Genomic DNA, 20,507 nt, shown 5'->3' on the forward strand with positions numbered 1-20,507 from the left:
CTCACAGAATAACCATAGCAACGGTGCATAATTAACTAGAGCAACTGGTAAATCGGTTTTATTATTGTATTTGAGAGGCTGACTTGCTGTTCTCGCACAGTGGCAACACTTCCATAGATGTTTTATTTTCTCCTTTGATAACTTTAGCACTTACAAAAGTGAAAGATTACTCAGAGGAAGTGCTTTGCCAAGAGTGAATTAAATAGAAATATTTTCTACTAAAGGCAGAGGTTGCCCAGGCCCCTAGTCTCTTAATTTACTTCCCAAGTGAATAGGTAAAATGTGGTAGTGTCTGGAGAACCCATCCAAAGTGGCTAATTATCCTGGATAGTCTCATGAACTGGCAGGGTACATGAGCAGCTTTATGCTTTAGACCTTTTTTTTTTTTTTAATTTTCAAGCTTCTTTGTAACTGTTCTAGTGTTTTTTATTCTTCATGATTGACTATGTGTGTTTAGAAGTCCTAAAACCTGGACTCTGCCTCAGTTATTAACCAGGGGAGGTAGTCTCAGTGATGTGGTGAGATGCATTGTGTGTTGGTTTAATGGGAGGCTAGTCTGAGTTTGAGGTTTCTTTGGACCCCAGAAAATTATGTTCCTAAATTAATCCTTTCCTATAGATGTGAGCCTATTGTGAGTAGAACCTTTTGATTAGATTCAGTTCGGGGTCATTTGATTAGATTACTTCAGTAAGGCATAGTCCAGGGTGGGTCTTAATCCTGGAGTCTTTTAAATGGCATGAATAAAGAAAGAACCACAGAAACAGAGAGAAACCCCCAGAAGCTGAAAGAAAATATCCTGGGAGCCAGAAGCTTAAATCCTGCAAGAGGAACCCATAGAAACTGAGAGAGAAAGCCATGAGAGCAAGAAGCTATGATCAACAGAACCCATAAGAGAAAAGGCCATAGAAGGAGCAGCCACATGAAAGCCACAGAGCCTGGAGGAGAAGGTAGAAATCAGCAGGTGCCACTACTGTGCCTTGCCACCTGCCAGGAGTCCAGGATCACCAGCAGCCATTTCTCCGGGGAGAGAGTTTTGCTTGATTCCTTGATATGGGCATTTTCTCAGCCTCAGAACCAGAAACATATAAGTTAATAAATCCCCATTATAAAAGCCAATCCACTTATGGTATATTGCCTTGACAGTCTTTAGCAAACTAAGACATGGTCCACTTAAGTGAAAACCAGTTGAGAATGCATTTTAGGAGGCAAAATTTGTAAGGAATTAGGTGGCAAAAGACAGGCTTTAATGTAGACTTTGGGCTTTCCCTGAGCATCACAGTAAAAGTCTACATTCCTTCATTCAGCAAATACCTTCTGAGCAGTGGCTTGGTGCTGGGCTTCTTGCCTGGTGCTGGGAATACAAATATAAAATTTAGTACATAGTCCCTAATATTCACACCCTAAGGTTATCTGCCCCTTGTATCTGTCATTGCCCTCATTTATACTGCATTGAAGCATAGAGTTTTATAGGAGGGCATCAGATTTTGCTTATGGCAAAGAAGATAGACTATATCCATGCAAAAGACACAGGATGTCCCAAAACAGAGGCATGAGCCCCTGAGATGGCCATTTGTGTCCAGGAGCTGCGAATTCAGTCTGGCTAGAATATGAGATACCTTTTGAGGAGACAAGGCTAAGGTTATGCCAATTACAAAGGGCAAGCCTAAGGAACTTGGATGTCATCTTGAAGGCAGTAGGGCCTTCAAAGATTGTAAGCAGGAACATCATATAATCAGATTTTTTAAGTGATCTTTTCTTTAGTGGTTTTGTGAAAAATAGAATAGGGTTGTGCAGCACATGTTGCAGTGGCTTTGGAGAGGAAGGATGAGGGCCTGCACCATGGTGTCAGTAGGGATAAAGAAGAAAGAATGGACAACTTTGAGGTATGTGTAGGAGGGTACCAGGACTGGGTTGGGATGAAAAAACTGCAGTGGCTTTTAGGTTTTTGACTAGTGTAACTGGGTGGATGAGGGTGGTGATGCCATTTATGAGATATAGGAAGGACAATAGGGAAGGAAGAGTTTGAGTTCATTTTAGGACAGACTGAGTTTGAAGTACCTGTGGGACAAATGCTCAGATGACTCTGGGCAGTTGGACACACAGAACACAGGAGATCTGAACTGGAATGAGAGACATAAGCATACTTGGAGTAGATGCTGGTATTAAAGCCAAGAGTATGGATGGGAAGGCCTGCAGAGCAGTTGCTAAGTGAGAGAAGGCCAAATCTAAACCCTGGAGCATCAGAGTTGAGAAAGCAGTTAAGAAAGGGGAACCCTCAAAACATCAAATATAAGCAGCCAGGGAAGAGGGATGAGAAAGGGTTAATAACAATTAAGAAGAGGCCCCCCCCCTGACCAAAATGGTGGCAAGAGAAGCTTTAGGTTCTGTCCCTCTCATAGAAGCTTTGAACAACTGGCAAGAACTGGCAGAAACATTTTTCTCAAAGTTTCAGAAAACAGTTAAAGGTTTGCAGAAATGGTGAGTGCCAAATCAAGAAAAGACTACTTAAAAGGATTTCATGGTGCCCTGGCTGGCCCTTTCCTCATCCCATACCAGCTCAAATCAGAGCTGGCCAGCTCCCTGGTCTCTGGGGCATATATTTCTGGCCCAGTCTGTCTGGTGGTGGCCTGAGGGATTCACCATCCCAGAACTTGCCCTTCATGTAGAAGGCAATTCACAAGGCACTCCTATGGTACACTGTGGGAGAGCAGTCAAGTGCTTCCTGGGGCATTGGCTTCCCAGCTGTAGGACATACGGTGCAGTGCCTAGGACCATGAGGAAATTATTTCCTAGGGAAAAGGGGACATTTGTATCATTGTAAACGGGAATTCCCAGGGCCACAGGCACATGTCCAGAACCAGGCACATGGGCTCAAAGGACCAAGGAGGCCTCTAATGCTTTGGCCTGGAGCTATTCTCTAAACTCATTGAATTGATAAGTTCTGAAGGAGAACAATTGCACAGACAATCTGCAAAGACAGGGAATGGTATTTTCTTTTTTGCTTTCTCTAATTATTATTATTATTACCTTTTTTAAAAAAGATTTATTTCTCTCTCCTCCCCCCTACCCCACCCCAGTTGTCTGTTCTCTGTGTCTATTTGCTGCTTCTTCTTTTGTCTGCTTCTGTTGTCAGTGGCACAGGAATCTGTGTTTCTTTTTGTTGTGTCATCTTGTTGTGTCAGCTCTCTGTATGTGTGGCCCCATTCCTGGGCAGGCTGCACTTTCTTTCGCACTAGGCGACTCTCCTTACAGGGCGCATTCCTTGCGTGTGGGGCTCCCTACGCGGGGGACACCCCTGCGTGGCATGGCACTCCTTGCATGCATCAATACTGCGCTTGGGCCAGCTCCACACGGGTCAAGGAGGCCAGCGGTTTAAACTGCAGACCTCCCATGTGGTAGACGGACGCCCTAACCACTGGGCTAAGTCTGCCACCTATTATTATTTTTGTCACCTCCTGGCATTCAAGGAAAGCTCTGTCATAATACTAGCTGCATATAAGCTTAAGGGCAGTAGACTCAGAGTCTGAATTCCAGCAGTAACAGACTAAAATATCAGAATGTCCAGGTTTCAATAAAAGATTACAAAACATACCCAGAAACATGAAGTGATGGCTCAGGAAAAGGAGAAGAGTATACCATTAGAAACCATCAGTGAGGAGGACCAGACCTGGGGCATTCCAGACAAAGACTTTTAAAATGTTCCTATATATTCTCAGGGAGCTACTGGAAAACATGGACAAAGAACTAAAGGAATTTGGGAAAACAATAGCTGAACACAAAGAGAATACCAATTGAGAGATGGAAATTATGTAAAGGAACCAAACAAAGCTGAAGACCACTGTAACAGAAATTGAAAATTTCCTAGAGGGGTTCAACAAAACCTTGCTGGCAGAAGAAAGAATCCATGAACTTGAAGAAAACACTATTGAAATCATCTGGTCTGAGAAGCAGAGAAGAAAGACTGAAGAAAAGTGAACAGAACCTGTGGGATACCAACAGGCATACCAGTATACACATTGTGGGACTCCCAGAAGAAGAGAAAAAGGGCAGAAAGAATATTCAAAGAAATAGTGGCTGAAAATTTCCCAAATTTAATGAAAGATAGGAATATATACATCCAAGGTGCTCAACAAACTCCAAACAGGATAAACTCAAATAGACCCACACCATGACATGTAATAATCACACTGTTGAATGCCAAAGATAAAGAGAATATACTGAAAGCTCAAGTAGAAGCAATGTGTCATATACAAGGGATAAGATTAAGTGCCAATTTCTCATCAGAAACCATGGAGGCAAGAAGGCAGTGGGATGACATATTTAAAGTGCTGAAAGCAAAAAATGCCAACCAAGAATTCTGTGTCCTGTAAAACATCTTTCAAAAATGAGAGAGAAATTAAGACATTCCCAGGTGTAGCAGTTTGATATGGTTATGAATTCCAAAAATAGATATTGTTTTATGTTTGTAATCTGTCTATACCTGGGCATGATTAAGTTATGATTAGGGCTTTGATTGGGCCATGTCATTAGGGCTTTGAGTCCCTACCCCTTGGTGGTAGGGACTCACAGATAAAAGACATAGCAAAGGACAGAGTTTGAGGGTTTTCTATGTTGGAGTTTTAATGTTGGAGTTTGATGCTGAAGCTTTAAGCTGGAGCCCCGGGAGGTAAGCTCACAGAGGAAAGAGAAGCAAGCCCCAGGAAGAGAGGAACACTGAGCCCAGAGAGAAGCAAGACCCTGAAAGGGAGGAACCCAGGAAGCCTGAACCCTCACAGCCATTGGCAGCCATCTTGCTCCAACACTTGAAAATAGACTTTGGCAAAGGAAGTAACTTATGCTTTATAAAAAAGAACCAATTTCTGGTGTTTTGCATCAGCATCCCTTTGGCTGACTAATACACCAGATAAAGAAAAGCTGAGGGACTCTGTCACCACTAGACAAGCCCGGCAAGAGATGTTAAACAGAGTTCTGCAGGTTGAAAATTGAACAATAGATCAAAGCTTTATGCAGAAATAAGGGTCTCAAGTAAAGATAATGACATGGGTAAATATAAATGCCAGTATTATTGTATTTCTGTTTTGAAGTCCACTTTTTACTTTCTGTAAGATCTAAAAGGAAAATGAATAAAATATAATGATAAATCATTGGTTTTGGACTCATCATGTATAAACATGTAATTGTAACAAGAACTGCATAAAGATAGGGGTCAAAAGGGTATAGGAACATAATTTGTCTATATTATTGAAGTTAAGTTGGTATCAAAGCAAGCAAGATTGTTACAGATTTAGGATGTTAAAATTTAAGCCTGGTGGTAACTATCAAGAAAACATTGGAGAGTATGCAAGCTCATTAGGACCGAAATTAGAGTACAGGTTGCTAGGGGTGGGGAGCAGGGAGAATGGGAATGTAATGCATAATGGGATTCTATTTGGGGAGATAGGATAGTTTTAGTAATGGATAGTGGTAAGGGTACTGCAATATTGTAGTTGTGATTGATTTCACTGAATGGTGTGCTTGTGAATGGTTGAGGCAGGAAAGTTTATGTTGTATGTATTTCCCACAATAAAAAAAAAAGAAAGAATAAAGAGACTGTGACAATTAAATGCAATACATGATCCTTGATGGCATCTAACAGGGGAGGAGACAAATCCCAAAGGACATTACTGGAACAGATGAAAAAATTGGAATACAGATTGTAAGCTTCATATCAATCAATGTTAAATTTCTTTAACTGAAACCTGCATTCCATATAAGTGAATATTTTTCTTTGGATATGTACATGATAGTTTTAAGTATTCAAGGACCATGATGTATACAACCTACACTCAAGTATTCAGAAAATGGGTTGATATATATTTAGATAGTAGATGGATGGCTGGGTGGATAGAAGAGATTTGGCAGGTGTGGCAAAATGTTAAAATTGGTGGATCTGGAGTGGGGTAGGAGTATGTTGGAGTTATCTTTATGGGGTTTCTATTAATTTTTAGCTGTTCTGTAAGTTTGAAAGTAGCTCAAAATGAAAAGGTTTTTTTTTTTTAATTACAGAGAAGAGAGCTTCAAGCAATAGTTAGATGACAGAGTAGTCAAGTAAATTAATGATAGAAAAGTGTCACAGGAATTAGCAACTGGGACCTTTTTTTTTTAGCAAGAACAATTTCAGAGAAGTGGTGGGGCAGATACCCAAGAAAATAGGAATAGGCATGAATTAGAGATGACTGTTAGCAAATTTGTCAAGAAGCTGGTTGGGCAGGAGCCAGGGGTGAGACGAAGAGTGAGGGAGGTTTAAAATGAGAAGACTTTATACCTTTTTCTGCCTGTCGGGAAAGACTGTGCACAGGGAGGTTGGAGATTATGGAGAAAGTGGGACTAGATAGAGTGGGAGTCTGAGGAGATGGGTGGGTGGGGAAAAGCAGCAAGGCCTCAAGGATCCCCTGCTCCCTTGAGCCTGTGATCCTGGCCCCCGCACCCATCCCAGCTGACAGAGCTTTCCCAGTTCTTGTAATAATCAAATACCACGCCCTTCTGCAATTTAATCTTTGGCTATTTTAGTCCACAGCCTCTGATATGCGATTCGAAGACACATTCTATGGAGCAGACATAATCGAAGGGGAGAAAAAGAGACAAAGAATGCTGAGCTCCAGGTTTAAGAACGAGTATGTGGATGACCCTGTGTACCGTACTTTTTTGAAGAGCTCTTTCCAGAAGAAGTGCCAGAAGAGACAGTAGTCTATGCATTCTGCTGCAGGCAACAGAACAGCTTGGGCGGGAAAAGGAAAGGTGATGAGGCTGTGCGGTGTCTCTCACCGGGGTAGGTGATGTGTTGGGTGTGTCTCTGACAGTGATAAGCCAGAATTCCAGATTTGGGTTACCAAAAACACTACATACACATTAATTGGATACAGTAATCTGAAGACATGCTCTAGTCTTGCTTTCACTTATAAGTCATTGTCTTCTAAGGTCCCAAAGAATTTTTTGAAGTGAATAAGTGAAAGAAAATAATAGTGAATCATCCACCAGAAAAAGAAAAAAAGCCAGGGCCAGAAGTGAGGCCCCTGTCAGGAAAGACTTAGCTGCCCCAACCCAGCAAGTGGGAGCTTGTTACCCAGATGGGAGAGTGATAATTTATATATTTTCCACAGTCAGGGAAGGACTCTCTCTATTTGTTTTAAATGGCAGTTTTTATAAAACATTTTTAAACCACAGTGGCATGTATGGTAATGAAATTTACCCATGTGCTATCTGTATTTCCCTTGTACAGAACTTTTACATTTTTTTATATCCCTATTACTTTTGATTGTGTCTAATGAGAACTGCATTGTTGGCCTTTGTGAAATTTTGGCTCTTGAGGAATAATTCTTATGAACTGTGTGGGGATTTTATATATTTAAAGAGGGAGATCTGGGGCTGTTATTTTTAAACACTTTTTTTCATAATACATATTCTGAGTAGATATTTATAAAATATTATATGTTTCTTTCATTATGTGTTTGTAAAATTATAGTTTAAATAACTATGCCTCAATGAATACTTTTGAACTAATGTAATATGATTTGTCCTTTTTAAAACAGCCTGAAAATGTACTAATGTTTAAAAATAAAGATTTCCATTTTCTCCAAACTTGTCTTCTGAATCGATTATTTGTCTGCATTTAAATCAATAGAAAGACAAACTTTTCGGGGAGTTGGCTATCAAGACCATTTGGGGTACAGGTTTTTCAGACCCTCCTCCTTTTCCGACTGTTTACATAACTTTGGGCACGTAACATTGCCAGGCACTTATGGCAGTATTATACGGATCAAAGCTAATTTGTGTGTCCATTATGCCAGCTAAAGTGTTTTCTTCAGCTCCTTCTAGGCCTTAAGTAAATCTGAGAACCTGGAGTTTGGTGCACTTTCATCCCAGGTTTCTAGAAAACCTAGAAAAGGTTCTAAGGGATCCTCCAATTCCCCCCTTCATTTTATAGATGAGGAAAGAGGGATGGGCAGGGGAAGGGATTGCCCACAGTCACACAGTCTGTAGTGACTGCTTTGACTAACTATGGGCACAATTATGCGGCATGACAGGGAACCACCAAATCTCAGTGGCCTGCCACGAGAGCGTTTATTTGGCTCACGAGGCTGCAGTTGACTGGTCTAGTCTGGGCTTGGCAGGGAGCTGTGCTGACCTCAGCTTGGGCTAGCTCACACAGCTACTGCAGTGTGTCCCATCACAGTCTGGGCCCAGTGGGCTAGACCCCATGCATGCTTTTCTCATGCTAGTGGCAGCCACAAAAGAGCAAGCAAGTCCAGCTGTGTAACCCCTTTTAGTCCTCTGTCTATGTAATGGTAGTCAGCATCCCATGGGCCAAAACAAGTGGCATGGCAAAGCCCAGAGGCAGGGTTTAGGAAAGCATTTCCCAGTTATATGAAGAAGGGTGTGTGTCATCCTGTTTCTGGGGTGAGAGTGAGGAGTGCCAGAGCCACAGTTAAAACTCAGTTCTTTAGACCGCTGATTTTCCTGAGTGCCTCATGGCTGAACTCTGAGCCGGGAAAGAGCCCACCAGCCTGATTTTTACTTGGGTTGAGACTCTTCATTCTCTACAAGTATAAGCATATATTTTATAGCAAGGAATGAGATTTGAATTTTTTATCTCTGAATTTTGAATGGAACTGACTTGCTTTCACCATCATATGCCAGAAAAGTAGGCCTGTGTAAAGCATTAAGAGGAATTAATCTAAATAGGCTCATTCATTCTGTACAAGTTTGCCTGTCAGCAAGATTTCTGATTAACCGCCAAAGGGAGAAAATGTACAGATTCCTCTATGATCTCAAATACAGCTGTTTTTTTGTGGTCTCACTTAACTAATGTTCTTATAACCAAGTACAGCTGTATATGGCCTTAGCAAAATTGTGTCAGCCACAAATGCTCCCTTGCTATTGTTAAAGGTACCTTTGTTTCACTTGCGTTCTGCATAGAATGGTTTTTAGCTCTGTGACTAGACATATTGTTAAAGCTTTTTCACTTACTGTGTGACACCTCAATTGTAATTTTAATTTCTTTGCATTATACTAACTGCAGTTTTAGTGTGTATGTACATCCTGAAATCATTTGAAGTCCCTCTTGTATTAAAAAAAAAATACTTAGCTGTGACAATTCTAATGTAACTCTAATTGCAAACCCTTTCTCTGGAGGTTAGAGGATTAGTAAAACTGCCTGGCATATTTCACAACATTTTAGTTTCTTTATGTGTGTTTGAAATAAGGAAAATGTGATCCTTGTCAGTCTGCTTTTATAAAAGGACTTTTTCTTTTAGTTCCATCAGAGAGAAATTGAGGAGTAGTATCCGCTAAAATACTACATGGCTTCTCAGAATATATTATAAATTGCTACTGGCTTATAATATATGAAAATATGAAGGCATGGAATACAAAAATGTATAGGGTCTTCTGCTTCTCCCCATATCCATCCCGGGTGAAGTAAGCCTGTAATGCATGTGTTACTGTGAATGTCCCAGAGGTCTCAGGAATAATTGTTGGAGTAGTATCTGCCACAAGATAATATTGTGCTTTAATATTTCCCTTTAAGTAAAAGGGATATGAAATGAAACTGACTTCATTTCAGATATAAATCAGCCCCATAAACTTGAAGCTAACCAGAGATCCTGAGGCATTCTTATTACATGAAGTAATTGATTAGTGGCAAGAGTCAGTTGTACCCCAAACTCTGAAAATTCAGATGTGCAGTTATCAGAAGTGTTAGACATTCTCTCACCCAGCATCTCATGGAAATATATAGTATGACTGGTGAACAGAACAATGTCTGGTCTCTGAGGAGGCCTGAACTTTTGCAAGTGGGCTGACAATTCAGAAATCAACGCTCTGTCCTGAACAGGTGCAGGTCATCTTGAGGAAATGAAACTTCATCATGAGCAGTTAAATTAATGATAATAACCATGTATTGAGAGTCTGTAGTGTTTATCAACATTAGAGGCTTCTTATGAGTCCTTACCTTAATAAACCTCATTAAGAAATCGAAAAAGTAAATATCATTTCCTTCTTTTAGGGAGGGAAACTAGGGCTCAGAGAGGTTAAGGAACTTGTCCAGGTTACAGCTTTCTCAAGGCGTGAAGAAAAGGAGGATCCTAAATCTGACCCAAATAAAAGACATTGGATAGATGAATCTGAAGCTCAGAAGAAAGGTTAGCCCTAGAGATACAAAGGTAGAAAGCATCATCCTTACTTGTAGATGTTAAAAAATACTTAAGAATGATATTCTGATAAAGGGAAATAAATCTGTTGTTGCCAAGGGCTGGGAGTGGTAGAAGGAGATTGACAACAGAGGGGTATGAGGAAACCTTTTTAAGGTTATAGAAATACTCTTTTGATTGTGTTGGGACAAACAGGACTGTTTGTCAAAAATTCATAGAACTGAAGAATTTTACCATATTTAAATTATACCTCATAAACCTGATTTTTAAAAATGCAAATAAAAATCCAGGAGATTGGGTGAAAGGTCATTTAGGGAGAGAGTGTGTTGCATGAGAAGAGAAGTGGGCAGAGATCAGAATCCTAGGGAACAGCTGATGTTTAACATTTGGGTAGAAGAAGAGGAGCCCATGAATTGGAGCATAAAGGGCAGAGTTAGAAAAACCAGGATACTGTCATGTCACAGGATGCCAAGGGAAGAGAGTATTTCAAAAAGTAGGAGTGGTTAACAGACAAAATGCCACAGAGTCCAAAGAAGATCATGTAATTGGCATTTAGGAAGCCAATACTGATCTTGGTGAGTGCATTTCAAGTTGTTTCAGATGTGAAATCTGCTGTCATTCAAATTGGTGTTCCTCTATAGGTAATCCGTTACTCTAGCTGCTTTTAAGATTTTTTCCCTTTGTTTTTAGTTTTTAGGAGTTTGATTATGATGTGTCTTCACTTTGTTTTCTTTGGGTTTATACTGATTGAAAATTGCCCAGCTTCTTGGATCTTAGGTTTATGGCTTTCACCAATTTTGGGAAAATTATTTCTTTGAATATATATTTTTACCCCACACTCCTTTCTTCTCTCCTGGGAATTCAATAATATGAACATTAGATCTTTTGTTATCGTTCCACAAGTCCCTGAGTATCTGCTTTTGTGTATGTGTGTGTGTGGTCTATTTTCTCTTTGTTTAGACAGAAATTCTGTTAGTCTTCAAGTTCACTAATTCTTTCCTCTCTCATCACCAATCTATTCTTGAGCCCATTGGGTAAGTTTTTTATTTCATTTATTTGATTTTTCAGATCTGTAATTTCCATTTGGTTCTTTTTTTTATATCTTATATTTCTTTGCTGAGAAGTTCTATTTCTTATTTGTGTCAAGGATGTTTATAATTGCTCAATGAAGCATTTTTTATGACTACTGTAAAATTTCTTTCAGATTAATTCCAACATCTGACTCATCTCAGTGTTGGTGTCTGTTGATTATCTTTTTTCATTCAGGTTCTGATTTTCCTTGTTCTTGTTATGACAAGTGATTCAGCTGTAACCTGGACATGTTACTATTACATTAGAAGACTAAATCCTGTTTAAATATTTTATTTTAGCAGGCAGTCACCCATTTTTAGATTTAGTGCTCAATTTGTGGCCTGCTTTTGTGGGTTGTGGTTCCAATGACAATTTAGACAATTGTAGTGCTATTTTGGTCTTTTTTTTTTTTTTTTTTTTTTTTTTGCATTCTGCAGGAGGCCAGTCTTATTTCCTGGATGGTATCAGTTCTCAAACCTTTTGACAAATTAATTTAGGTCAATTTCATGTATTGTTCAGTCAGGGATTTGCCCAGAAGTTCCTGTGTAAGTTTAAAGAATCCCTTTCTCTATCTCCCTCCTCTCCAAGGTCCTTCTTCCACTCTAATTGGGAGGGTCAGAGTGCTGCTTACTACCTTGGAAAATCAAGATGCCTCACCGAGTCCTCACTGGTACTGGGGTGGGGGTGGGGCAGAAATCCCAGCTCCCTTTGTTGTGGATTGAGTCTTGTCCTCCATAAAGGCATGTTTAAGTCCTGATCCCTGGTCCTATGGATGTGAACTTATTTATAAATATGATCTTTAAAGATGTTATTAGTTAACAAGATGCCACACTGAATCAGCATAGGCCTTAATCCAAAATGACTAAAGTCCATATAAGCAAATGAAATTTGGACACAGTTGGAGGAGACAAAAGGGGAGAGATTGTCATGTGACATAGGCAGAAATTGTTCCAGATGGCCAGCAAACCACCACCAGAATACTACAGACTGCAGAGAAACCATGATCCTGCCAACACCTTGATTTTGGACTTCTAGTCTCTGAAACTATGACAATAAATTCTTGTTTAAGCAAACTAATCTGAGGTACTTTTGGTATGAAAGTGGGGGAAGTATTCCCAAAAAGTTTTTGTCCTTTTCTGGTCCTTAGGCTAGAGAGAGCAAGCTTTTCTTTGAGGTTCTTATTTTTGTGTCTGCCCTTGGTTCTGCTTTGTGGGCTTCTCCAATTCCAAGTCCAGAATATAGGGGGAATAAAAAGAAAACCCAGAGAACTCACTGCTCTGTAGTTCCTCAGTTCTAAAGTCTCTAGCTAGTCTAATTTCCTCTTATAAACTTTGGTAACCAGTCTTCTCATGATTGTCTCCTGTAGTATGTCCAGGGAATTTTATCATATTTATCTGGGAAGAGCAGGGAGAAATTAGCCTGTCTTGTACAGAATGAGATGTCCTTGCTTAGATGAGAGAAATAATTGCCAAGGGCAAAAATTCAGCAGATCTAAAAAGAGTATCTGGTGGAAGAAGCCTGTGTGGGGAAAGGGTACTAAAAGCAGAGTTGGATTGGTTGGCCTTAAACAGGAGAAGAGAGGTTTTATCTATGGAAACTGAGTTCTTATTGTAAGAGCACAGAAGGCAGATTATAGAATTGTTCCAGGAAGAAAGGTTTCCAGGTGGGCTTAGTGTAAGGAAAAGAGTGAGAGACTCGAAGATTCTAAAGAAAGAATAAATACTCTCAAACCTGCTGGAGTGGGTTGAATAAGGAAGATGATGTGAAGAGTAGGCTGACTTGGAAAAAATAGGTCTAGAAACTGGATGGCTGTAGAAGACTGCTATAGTTAAGCTGAAATTGCCCCCCACCCCAAAGATGTCCACTTCCTAGACCCCAGCAACTGTGGAATCACCCACACATGAAACTGACCTTACAGGGCCAGAGGCACTTTGCAGAAGTGATTGAGTTAAGGATCTTGAGATGGGGAGATTACCTTGGACTATCCAGGTGGGTTCAATGGGATTATCAAAGAGAGACAGTGCTTGATGGTGGAAGCAGAAATTGGATGCTGCATTTTGAAGACAGAATAAAGAGGAATAAGCCAAGGAATGTAGAAGGCCTCTAGAAGTTGGAAAAGGCAAAGAAATGGATCAGCCTTGCCAACACCTTGGCTTTAACCCATTGAAACTGATTTCAAACTTCTGGTCTCCAGGACTGTAAGAGAATAATAACTTTGTGGTGTAAGTTTTGTGGCAGTTTGTCATAGCAGCAATGGGAAACTGGTACTACCACTAAGCAGATACAACAGGAGGAAGGGTGAGAGAAAACTTTAAAGATAAGAATTTGTGGTCCAAGGGAGGGATATTAATTTAAGATTTCTACAGTTGAAATTTAGGTGGTGATAAGAGTCAGTGTGTGGCCATGGAATGGAGTGTTGCTGAAGGTCATTCCACTGAATTTACTTGTTTCTTTGAACTATTTAGGTGTTTTGTTTTGTTTTTAATTTAGATAAAGCCCATATACCACAGAAGACACCATTTTAAAGTTTACTAGCCAGTGGTTTTTAGTATATCCACAATGGTGTGCAGCCATCACCACTATCTAATTCCAGAATTAACTATTTAGCTTTAATTGAATAGTTTTCATTCTGCCTTCATTTATTTCAGCATTCTAAAAATATTTTCAATTTCTTTCTGCCCCAGCTCCCAGAGTCTGAAGGGCAGAAGGAAGATATCTTCATAAGAATGTATTCTTAAATATAAATGACTTTCTGCATGTATTATTTAATATACTCACCTATTTTAGAAGAATATACAATTGGCCAAATGGAGACTTGCCTTCTGTTGATTTGGCCTGGTTTGTGATTATGGTGGTTGTCCAGGTGGTCTTTTCAGAGGAAGACTACTATAAAGCAGGAAGTCATGCTCTAACCACAGAACTGCCCTTGAAGGGTGGGCCCAGTAGACAATGGGGAGTCTGGTCCTCAACACAGCAGCCACCAGAGACACTGTAGCACAGCCCTTGGACATCAGCACTTTGGAGGCAGATGAATTCCCTGGTCGTGCCCTCAGCAAAGGGCTTCTTACCCCCTACCAGGTTGGAGTTGGAAGGTTCTAGTATTAAGTCAGTTCTTTCAGTTCACTTCCCAAGCCCCTTCCAGGGTACAAGGTGACCCTAGAAATAATATCCCAGATTAGAACCTCTTCCATTTCCTCCTGGGTTTCTCAACTCTCCTGGGTAGGGCCTTTCTTTTTCCCCAGAAGTTTTTTATAACTCACTTAGAAGCAAGACCTGAATTGACGTGAGGCAATGTATATTCTTTATCCCATTTACTATGAATATTCAAACATCACTACAGAACATTTATGTGGGGTGTCAGTAAATATATATGATACTATGTTTGAAATTGCCATTATAGCATCCTAAAAATTCTGAATTCACACAAAACACATCTAGCCTCAAGGGTCTTGGATGCTTATTTCACACCCTACCATTAACCCCCACACAAGGCCTTATTCATCTCCATATTCCCTCAAAAACTCTGCACATAACAGACCCTCAGTGGACTTGGTTAAATGCCAGCCACTAACGTGGCTGAATGCCCCTCAGCCTGACTTATGCTCTCTTTGGGCTAGGGACTGGTGGCATTTATCTTAGCTTCAGGCACCAAATATCACCACACTTGAGAGCCACCATACTGCTGACTCCCTAGTCCCTAGTCTGCCAAATGAGGTTAACTATGAGCACAGCAGAGCCTGGGGAAGGAAATGGTGACATGGTGCCATTGTAATGGATGTCCATGGAAAGAGCCAGAGGTTACCAGAGGTTAGGAAGGCTTGTACTAACGTACACTGACACTACCTACCCAGATTGCTTCTTGCTTCCCCGACCTCCTACTTGAGGCTACAAAAGGCAGTGATTTGGGCCACCTGGGTGGGAAGAAGCTTACCTTGTTAGCTTTGAAACACAGAGATTGAGACTTCAGGGGAAGGACTATGAGAGGCCTGAGAAGGTGGTAGTTGGAATGTCTACTCGGACCCAAAAATTCCCTGTATCAAAGTTTTGAGGCCACCTGCAGTAATTCTAAATGTGTGACTTCACTGTGATATGATTATGAAGCTTTTTATTTCAGGTCCCTCCCCCACCCAATCAAAGGCCATAATGAGAACAAGGACCCCATAATCATTTTTGTGTGTTTTGGTAACAAAGGGAATGGCTGTTGATGATGATAAAAAACTGCTGTTCATAAATTTGCACCCTTTGTTGCTTTTATGAAAGAAGCTTTGTATGGCAAGCTCATTAGTAGCTGAACTTTATTTCGTCAAAGGAAATGGAGTTAAAAGAGATTATGTTTCATCTTTAATATGGCTGTTCAACAAAAATGCTATTATTCTGAGTTTCAGATTAATTTAATTGAACCCTAATGAACAAAATTAGTTGTTTTATGCCATTAGAATCCCATTTAATGGGTTAGAAAATGAATAGGAAGGTAAATGTAGTTGACCTGATTTTCCTCAGGACTGCCCCTTGGTTTTCTTTCCCCACTGAATAAAACCTAATATTTTTAGAATTTAAGAAGATATTGGATTTGCCAGTTCCCCCCACAGGAGATGAGGAACAAAGGGCACTGGCCAATGGGAACCAGTTGCAGAGAACTAAGGTAGAAATGCTTTTCCAGCCCCGTGTTGTAGAGCATCTTGCATAGCTCTCCTCCCCGTACCTCCTGCGAAGTGAACAATGAGCAGCATCAACAATAGAAAAGGAAGGATGGGCTTTGCAGTAAGGCAGATCTGGGTTCAAAGCTCCCCTCTACCCTTTAGTTACAGTCTTGGGATGTACTTTTTTTTTAATTTTTTTATTTTTTATTGACTTTGTAATAATATTACATTAAAAATATATATGTGAGGTCCCATTCAACCCCACCCCCCCACCCCCCCTCTCCCCCCCCCCAACAACACTCGTTCCCATCATCATGACACATCCATTGGATTTGGTAAGTACATTTTTGGGCACCTCTGCACCTCATATACATTGGTTCACATCATGGCCCATACTCTCCTCTATTCCATCAAGTGGGCCCTGTGAGGATTTATAATGTCCGGTGATTACCTCTGAAGCACCATCCAGGGCAGCTCCATGTCCCGAAGACGCCTCCACCTCTCATCTCTTCCTGCCTTTCCCCATACCCTTTGTCCATATTGACATTTGGTCCTGTTTCTCCAACAGTATGAGGGAATAACAATGCCTACTTCTTAGGAGTGGTGCTTAGCATTCAGAGAGAATATATAATGTATTTGGCATATTGCCCAGCTCAAAAAGTGGGAGCTGCTACTGTTACTACTATACTTTTCTTTATCATCATCATCATCATTGATTTTGCAATTTCTTGGGACCTTGACATGCTGATGGCATACTACTCAGCTAACTTAAGCTGATATTTCTGGTTAACAGTAAGTCTTCCAAAGTATTGCTTTGAAAAATCAGCTGGAGGAAAGGGCTGAGATGAAGAGACCAGAGTAGAGAGCAGGAGCTGGCAAGTGTTGGTATGGGGAAGGGCACAGTCACGTGAAATTCTGGCAGTCACATAAAATTCTCATCAGTTCCCTCATCTGTGATGTGAGGGAATTAGAGAGGCCATTTCCCTATGGACCCTTCCAGCTCTGAAGCACTTATGATTCTATGACTACTGCCAACTCTCCTGCCTAATGGACCACATTCCACTGAGCCAGCCCTTGCCAAGAAATCCTTCTGACTTGCATCAGAATTGCCAAAGCTTCCTGCTGAGTGTTCCCTATCAGCAGTGTTGACTACATTCTCAGGAATGTGGTTTCCTGAGACACAGCAGAGGTGAGAGTGAGGACCAAAGTGATTTGGCACAGGCTTACTAAACGTAGTCTTTCCTGTGTAGCATAGCCTCCACTGAGGTGAAACAGGAAAGTTAAAGAAAATTATTCATGTTCTCCTAGGTCACATCAGCCTGAAGGTTCAAATGGGTTCAAAAGGCAGTGTTACTTTTGTTTTAACTGTAAAATGAATTACAATATGCCCAGTCTCCTGTCAAATGCCCCCTCTCCACCATTTATTTCTGAGAGTTCCCAGTGGGCATCTCAGATGTGCTTGTAAATAAATCCTCTTGGCTTTCACATGGTGACCACTATTTTTCTGTTTCTTCTTCATCATAACATCAGGGATGTCAGCTTCCTTGGCTGCCACTGCCCTCTAGGCTGGGGAGAGGGGCATTTCTTCTGTGCCCTGTTGGTACTGCCAGAACTACCCTACCATTGTGCCCACAAACCAAAATGCTTGATGCCTAAGTTGCAGTGAAACTGTGCTGCTGTCCTACTGTTGCTGGCTCAATGCGAGGACTGCTGTGCTAAGGCTGCTGCTACTGTTATTACCAGAACTAGTGTTAGCTGAGGTTGATGCCCCACTGAACTTACCCTGTGCCAGCCCTGCACCTCTCGAAAGCAGGAAGAACTGTCATCCTCTCTTTGTGCCTTTCTCAGTGGCTAAGCTTGTCCCAAAGTATGCAACTTCATGCTCTTAACCTCTCAAGGAGACTTTGTGCACGCTGCCTTTTTTGGGTTTCGTTTCTTGCTGTCCTTGCTTTCATGAAGAATTAAGCCTCCACAGCGCTGAATGTTGGGAGCTCTTAAGGACGTGAAGAACAGAAATTCACTCAGATAACTTCAGTGCTGGTGTCTTGTAAGGATAAAAGGATGGAAAACTCAGCCACATGACTGGGCCTCCCAGAGCTCCCAGAAGTTTGGCCTCATGGAAATGAACATAGCCGGCCACAGGAAGGTCCCTATGTGACCTGTTTATCTTGCTGTGCCCTCACCCTTGGTTCACTGACCTTTAACTTTTTCTGTCACCCTTACACTTCTTCTAAAACCTCTGCTGCCAGACTTCACCATTGGATTTTTATTTTTCAGCTTCTGCTCGCACTCAACTGACTCTCCAAATGTCCAGATCAAAATCATAAGCAGAAAATAAATTTGGTGAAGGTATCTCTTTTGTCTCTTTTGTTATCCCTAATACTAGGAGAGCAGCTCCACTGTTTAATAAACGTGAACCTGGGATAAGTCACTTAGGTTCTCTGTGCCTTCAGTTTTTTAATCTCCAAAATGGGGTTAATGATAGTAGCTAACTGATAAGGTTACTATCAGAATTAAATGAGTTAATATTTGTAAAGGTCTTAGTGTCTGGCAATAGAGGCATTTGTTGAATAAAAGTTTAAAAGTTAAATGCCTGTACATACTTGGTGCTCAATATTTTTTGAATGAATTAAATTTCTTGGGGAATCATATTGGCTTAACCAATTGTCCTTTCCTCATTTGAGAACTCTTGTTCTAGGCTACCTCACATTCTCCTTCAGCCTCAGCTGACTGCCCTTGGGTCAAGTTCCCTCTTCAGGACATGTGCTGGGCTAAGGAGTTGAGGTCTTGTGTTACCTGCAAGGCGATTTCTGTAGGAGGAACCCCTTAGAAGAGGGTGCTGGAAGTGGTAGGTACCTGGGGCCATGTCTGTCTGGTCCACAGAGTAAGGACATCATCCCTCTCCTTCATGGCTAAGATACTGTTTTATTTTCTCAGGCTACCACAACAAACTACCACAAATTAGGTGGCTTGAAACAACAGAAATTTATTGTCTCACAATTCTGGAGGCTATAAATTTGAAATGAAGGTGTTAGCTCCTTCTGAATCCTATAGGGGAGAGTCCTTCCATGGCTCTTCTAGCTTCTGGTGTTTGCCAGCAATCCTTGGCATTCCTTGACTTGCAGCTACAGCTCTTGAATCTTTGCCTCCATTGGCACATGGCATTCTCCCCTCTCTTGACTGTGCATGTTGTCCAAATTTTCCTCTTCTTACAAGGGCATCAGTCGTATTGAAGTAGGGCCCACCCTAATCCAGTTTGGTCTCATTTTAACTAATTCATCTTCAGAAATCCTATTTTCAAATAAGGTCACATTCCCAGGTCCAGGGATTAGGGCTTGAACATACCTTTTGGGGGGATACAAGTCAATCCATAATAGATACTGTTTATAAATGTATGCACCAGATTTGATCTTGAGAACATTTCTTTCCCCAAAGGATTCTCCTTCTCCCAAGCTAAGGATCTCCCACTAGTCCTCCAAATAGACTCAGTCTTCTCTTACCCTCACAAGTTAATAAAAAGCTCAGACTTTTGTTACACAGCTCTCTTCTTTCTCCCTATCACTCTCTGACCCTCTTCAGCTCAGGGACCTTCATAATCTAGAAGAGGTGCCTCCATTGTGCATGACTGTGCATTCATATGCATACACCTACCTGTAGATGCCAAGCTACTCACTCTCTGACCCAAAGATATTTAGATTTTATATTTGCCAGCTGGAGGCCCCTTGAGAGCAAGGGATAAAATTTCTGGGGCCATTTCAGAGAAATAGCAAAACTCCTTATTATTCTTTCCCTCTGCCTCCTCAGAGAGCTAAGTTCCATGAGAGGTCCTAAGTTATCAGGAAGTTTTTCAATTTAATCAGTTCAGGAAGTGGAATCCCTGAAGTCCTGCAAACTGAAATGGTGCATTGGCAGGAGCTGGCAAGGAAGTCTCCATTGTGTGGGTGAGCAGGGCCAGGTAATGAGGACAAAGGTGAGGTCAGTGGAGGAGCATGGAAAGAAACAGTAGGGATGAAGCTCTTAGCAGAGACTGGCTGGCTGAGATCGATACTGATTGGATTTTAAATTGTTCCATTCTGGGAAATGTCATTTGTCCATTTTGAAGCCTGGGGAACTCCTCCAGACCACTCCCAGGCCTCTTAGGCAATAGTTCTTAATCATCCTACATACCAGTACCTGGGAGCTGTTTAAAATTGCAAATTCCTGGCCCACACTCCACATCTTATCGATCAGAATCTATTGGAATTGGGGTCCAGGCATCTTATGGTTCTTCAAAATTCCAAAGATAATCTGACACAGTCATGGGTCAAACTGGCAACTATGTGGAAAATGGATTCAATCCCACTGGGTTGAACTCCATTTTGGGTGAAATCTAAAAAGAGAAATATTGCTACTTGGAGAAAGGAGGGAGCACTAGCTTTGGCATTTCAAGACCTGCATTTGAGTCTTGTCTCTGTAACCAAGCTTGACTACTCTGGATAAGTCACTCAACCTTTTTGAGCTTCTGTTTCTTCATTAGTAAAATGGAGAGAGAGACACCTGCCTTGTTTAATTTAGAGTTGTTTTGAGGGCTAAAGAGGATGTGGCAGTTTGAAGCTTTTGTGGACCCCAA

The 20,507-nt window shown here is 41.1% G+C and overlaps 1 protein-coding gene across 3 annotated transcripts in view; it reads left to right on the plus strand.

Annotated features, from left to right (window-relative positions):
- The window catches only part of KDM4C (lysine demethylase 4C), a 518,173-nt gene extending 510,556 nt beyond the window's left edge, over positions 1–7,617 (plus strand). For all 3 annotated transcript variants that reach the window (XM_071216722.1, XM_058301838.2, XM_058301837.2), the window contains one exon: positions 6,550–7,617. In XM_071216722.1, the coding sequence (XP_071072823.1) occupies positions 6,550–6,726 (177 nt within the window). In that variant the 3' untranslated portion in view covers positions 6,727–7,617. The remainder of the gene's footprint in view (positions 1–6,549) is intronic.
- The last annotated feature ends 12,890 nt before the right edge of the window (positions 7,618–20,507 follow it).

Source organism: Dasypus novemcinctus, chromosome 8 (genome assembly GCF_030445035.2).
Source record: "Dasypus novemcinctus isolate mDasNov1 chromosome 8, mDasNov1.1.hap2, whole genome shotgun sequence".
NCBI classification, from domain to species: domain Eukaryota; kingdom Metazoa; phylum Chordata; class Mammalia; order Cingulata; family Dasypodidae; genus Dasypus; species Dasypus novemcinctus.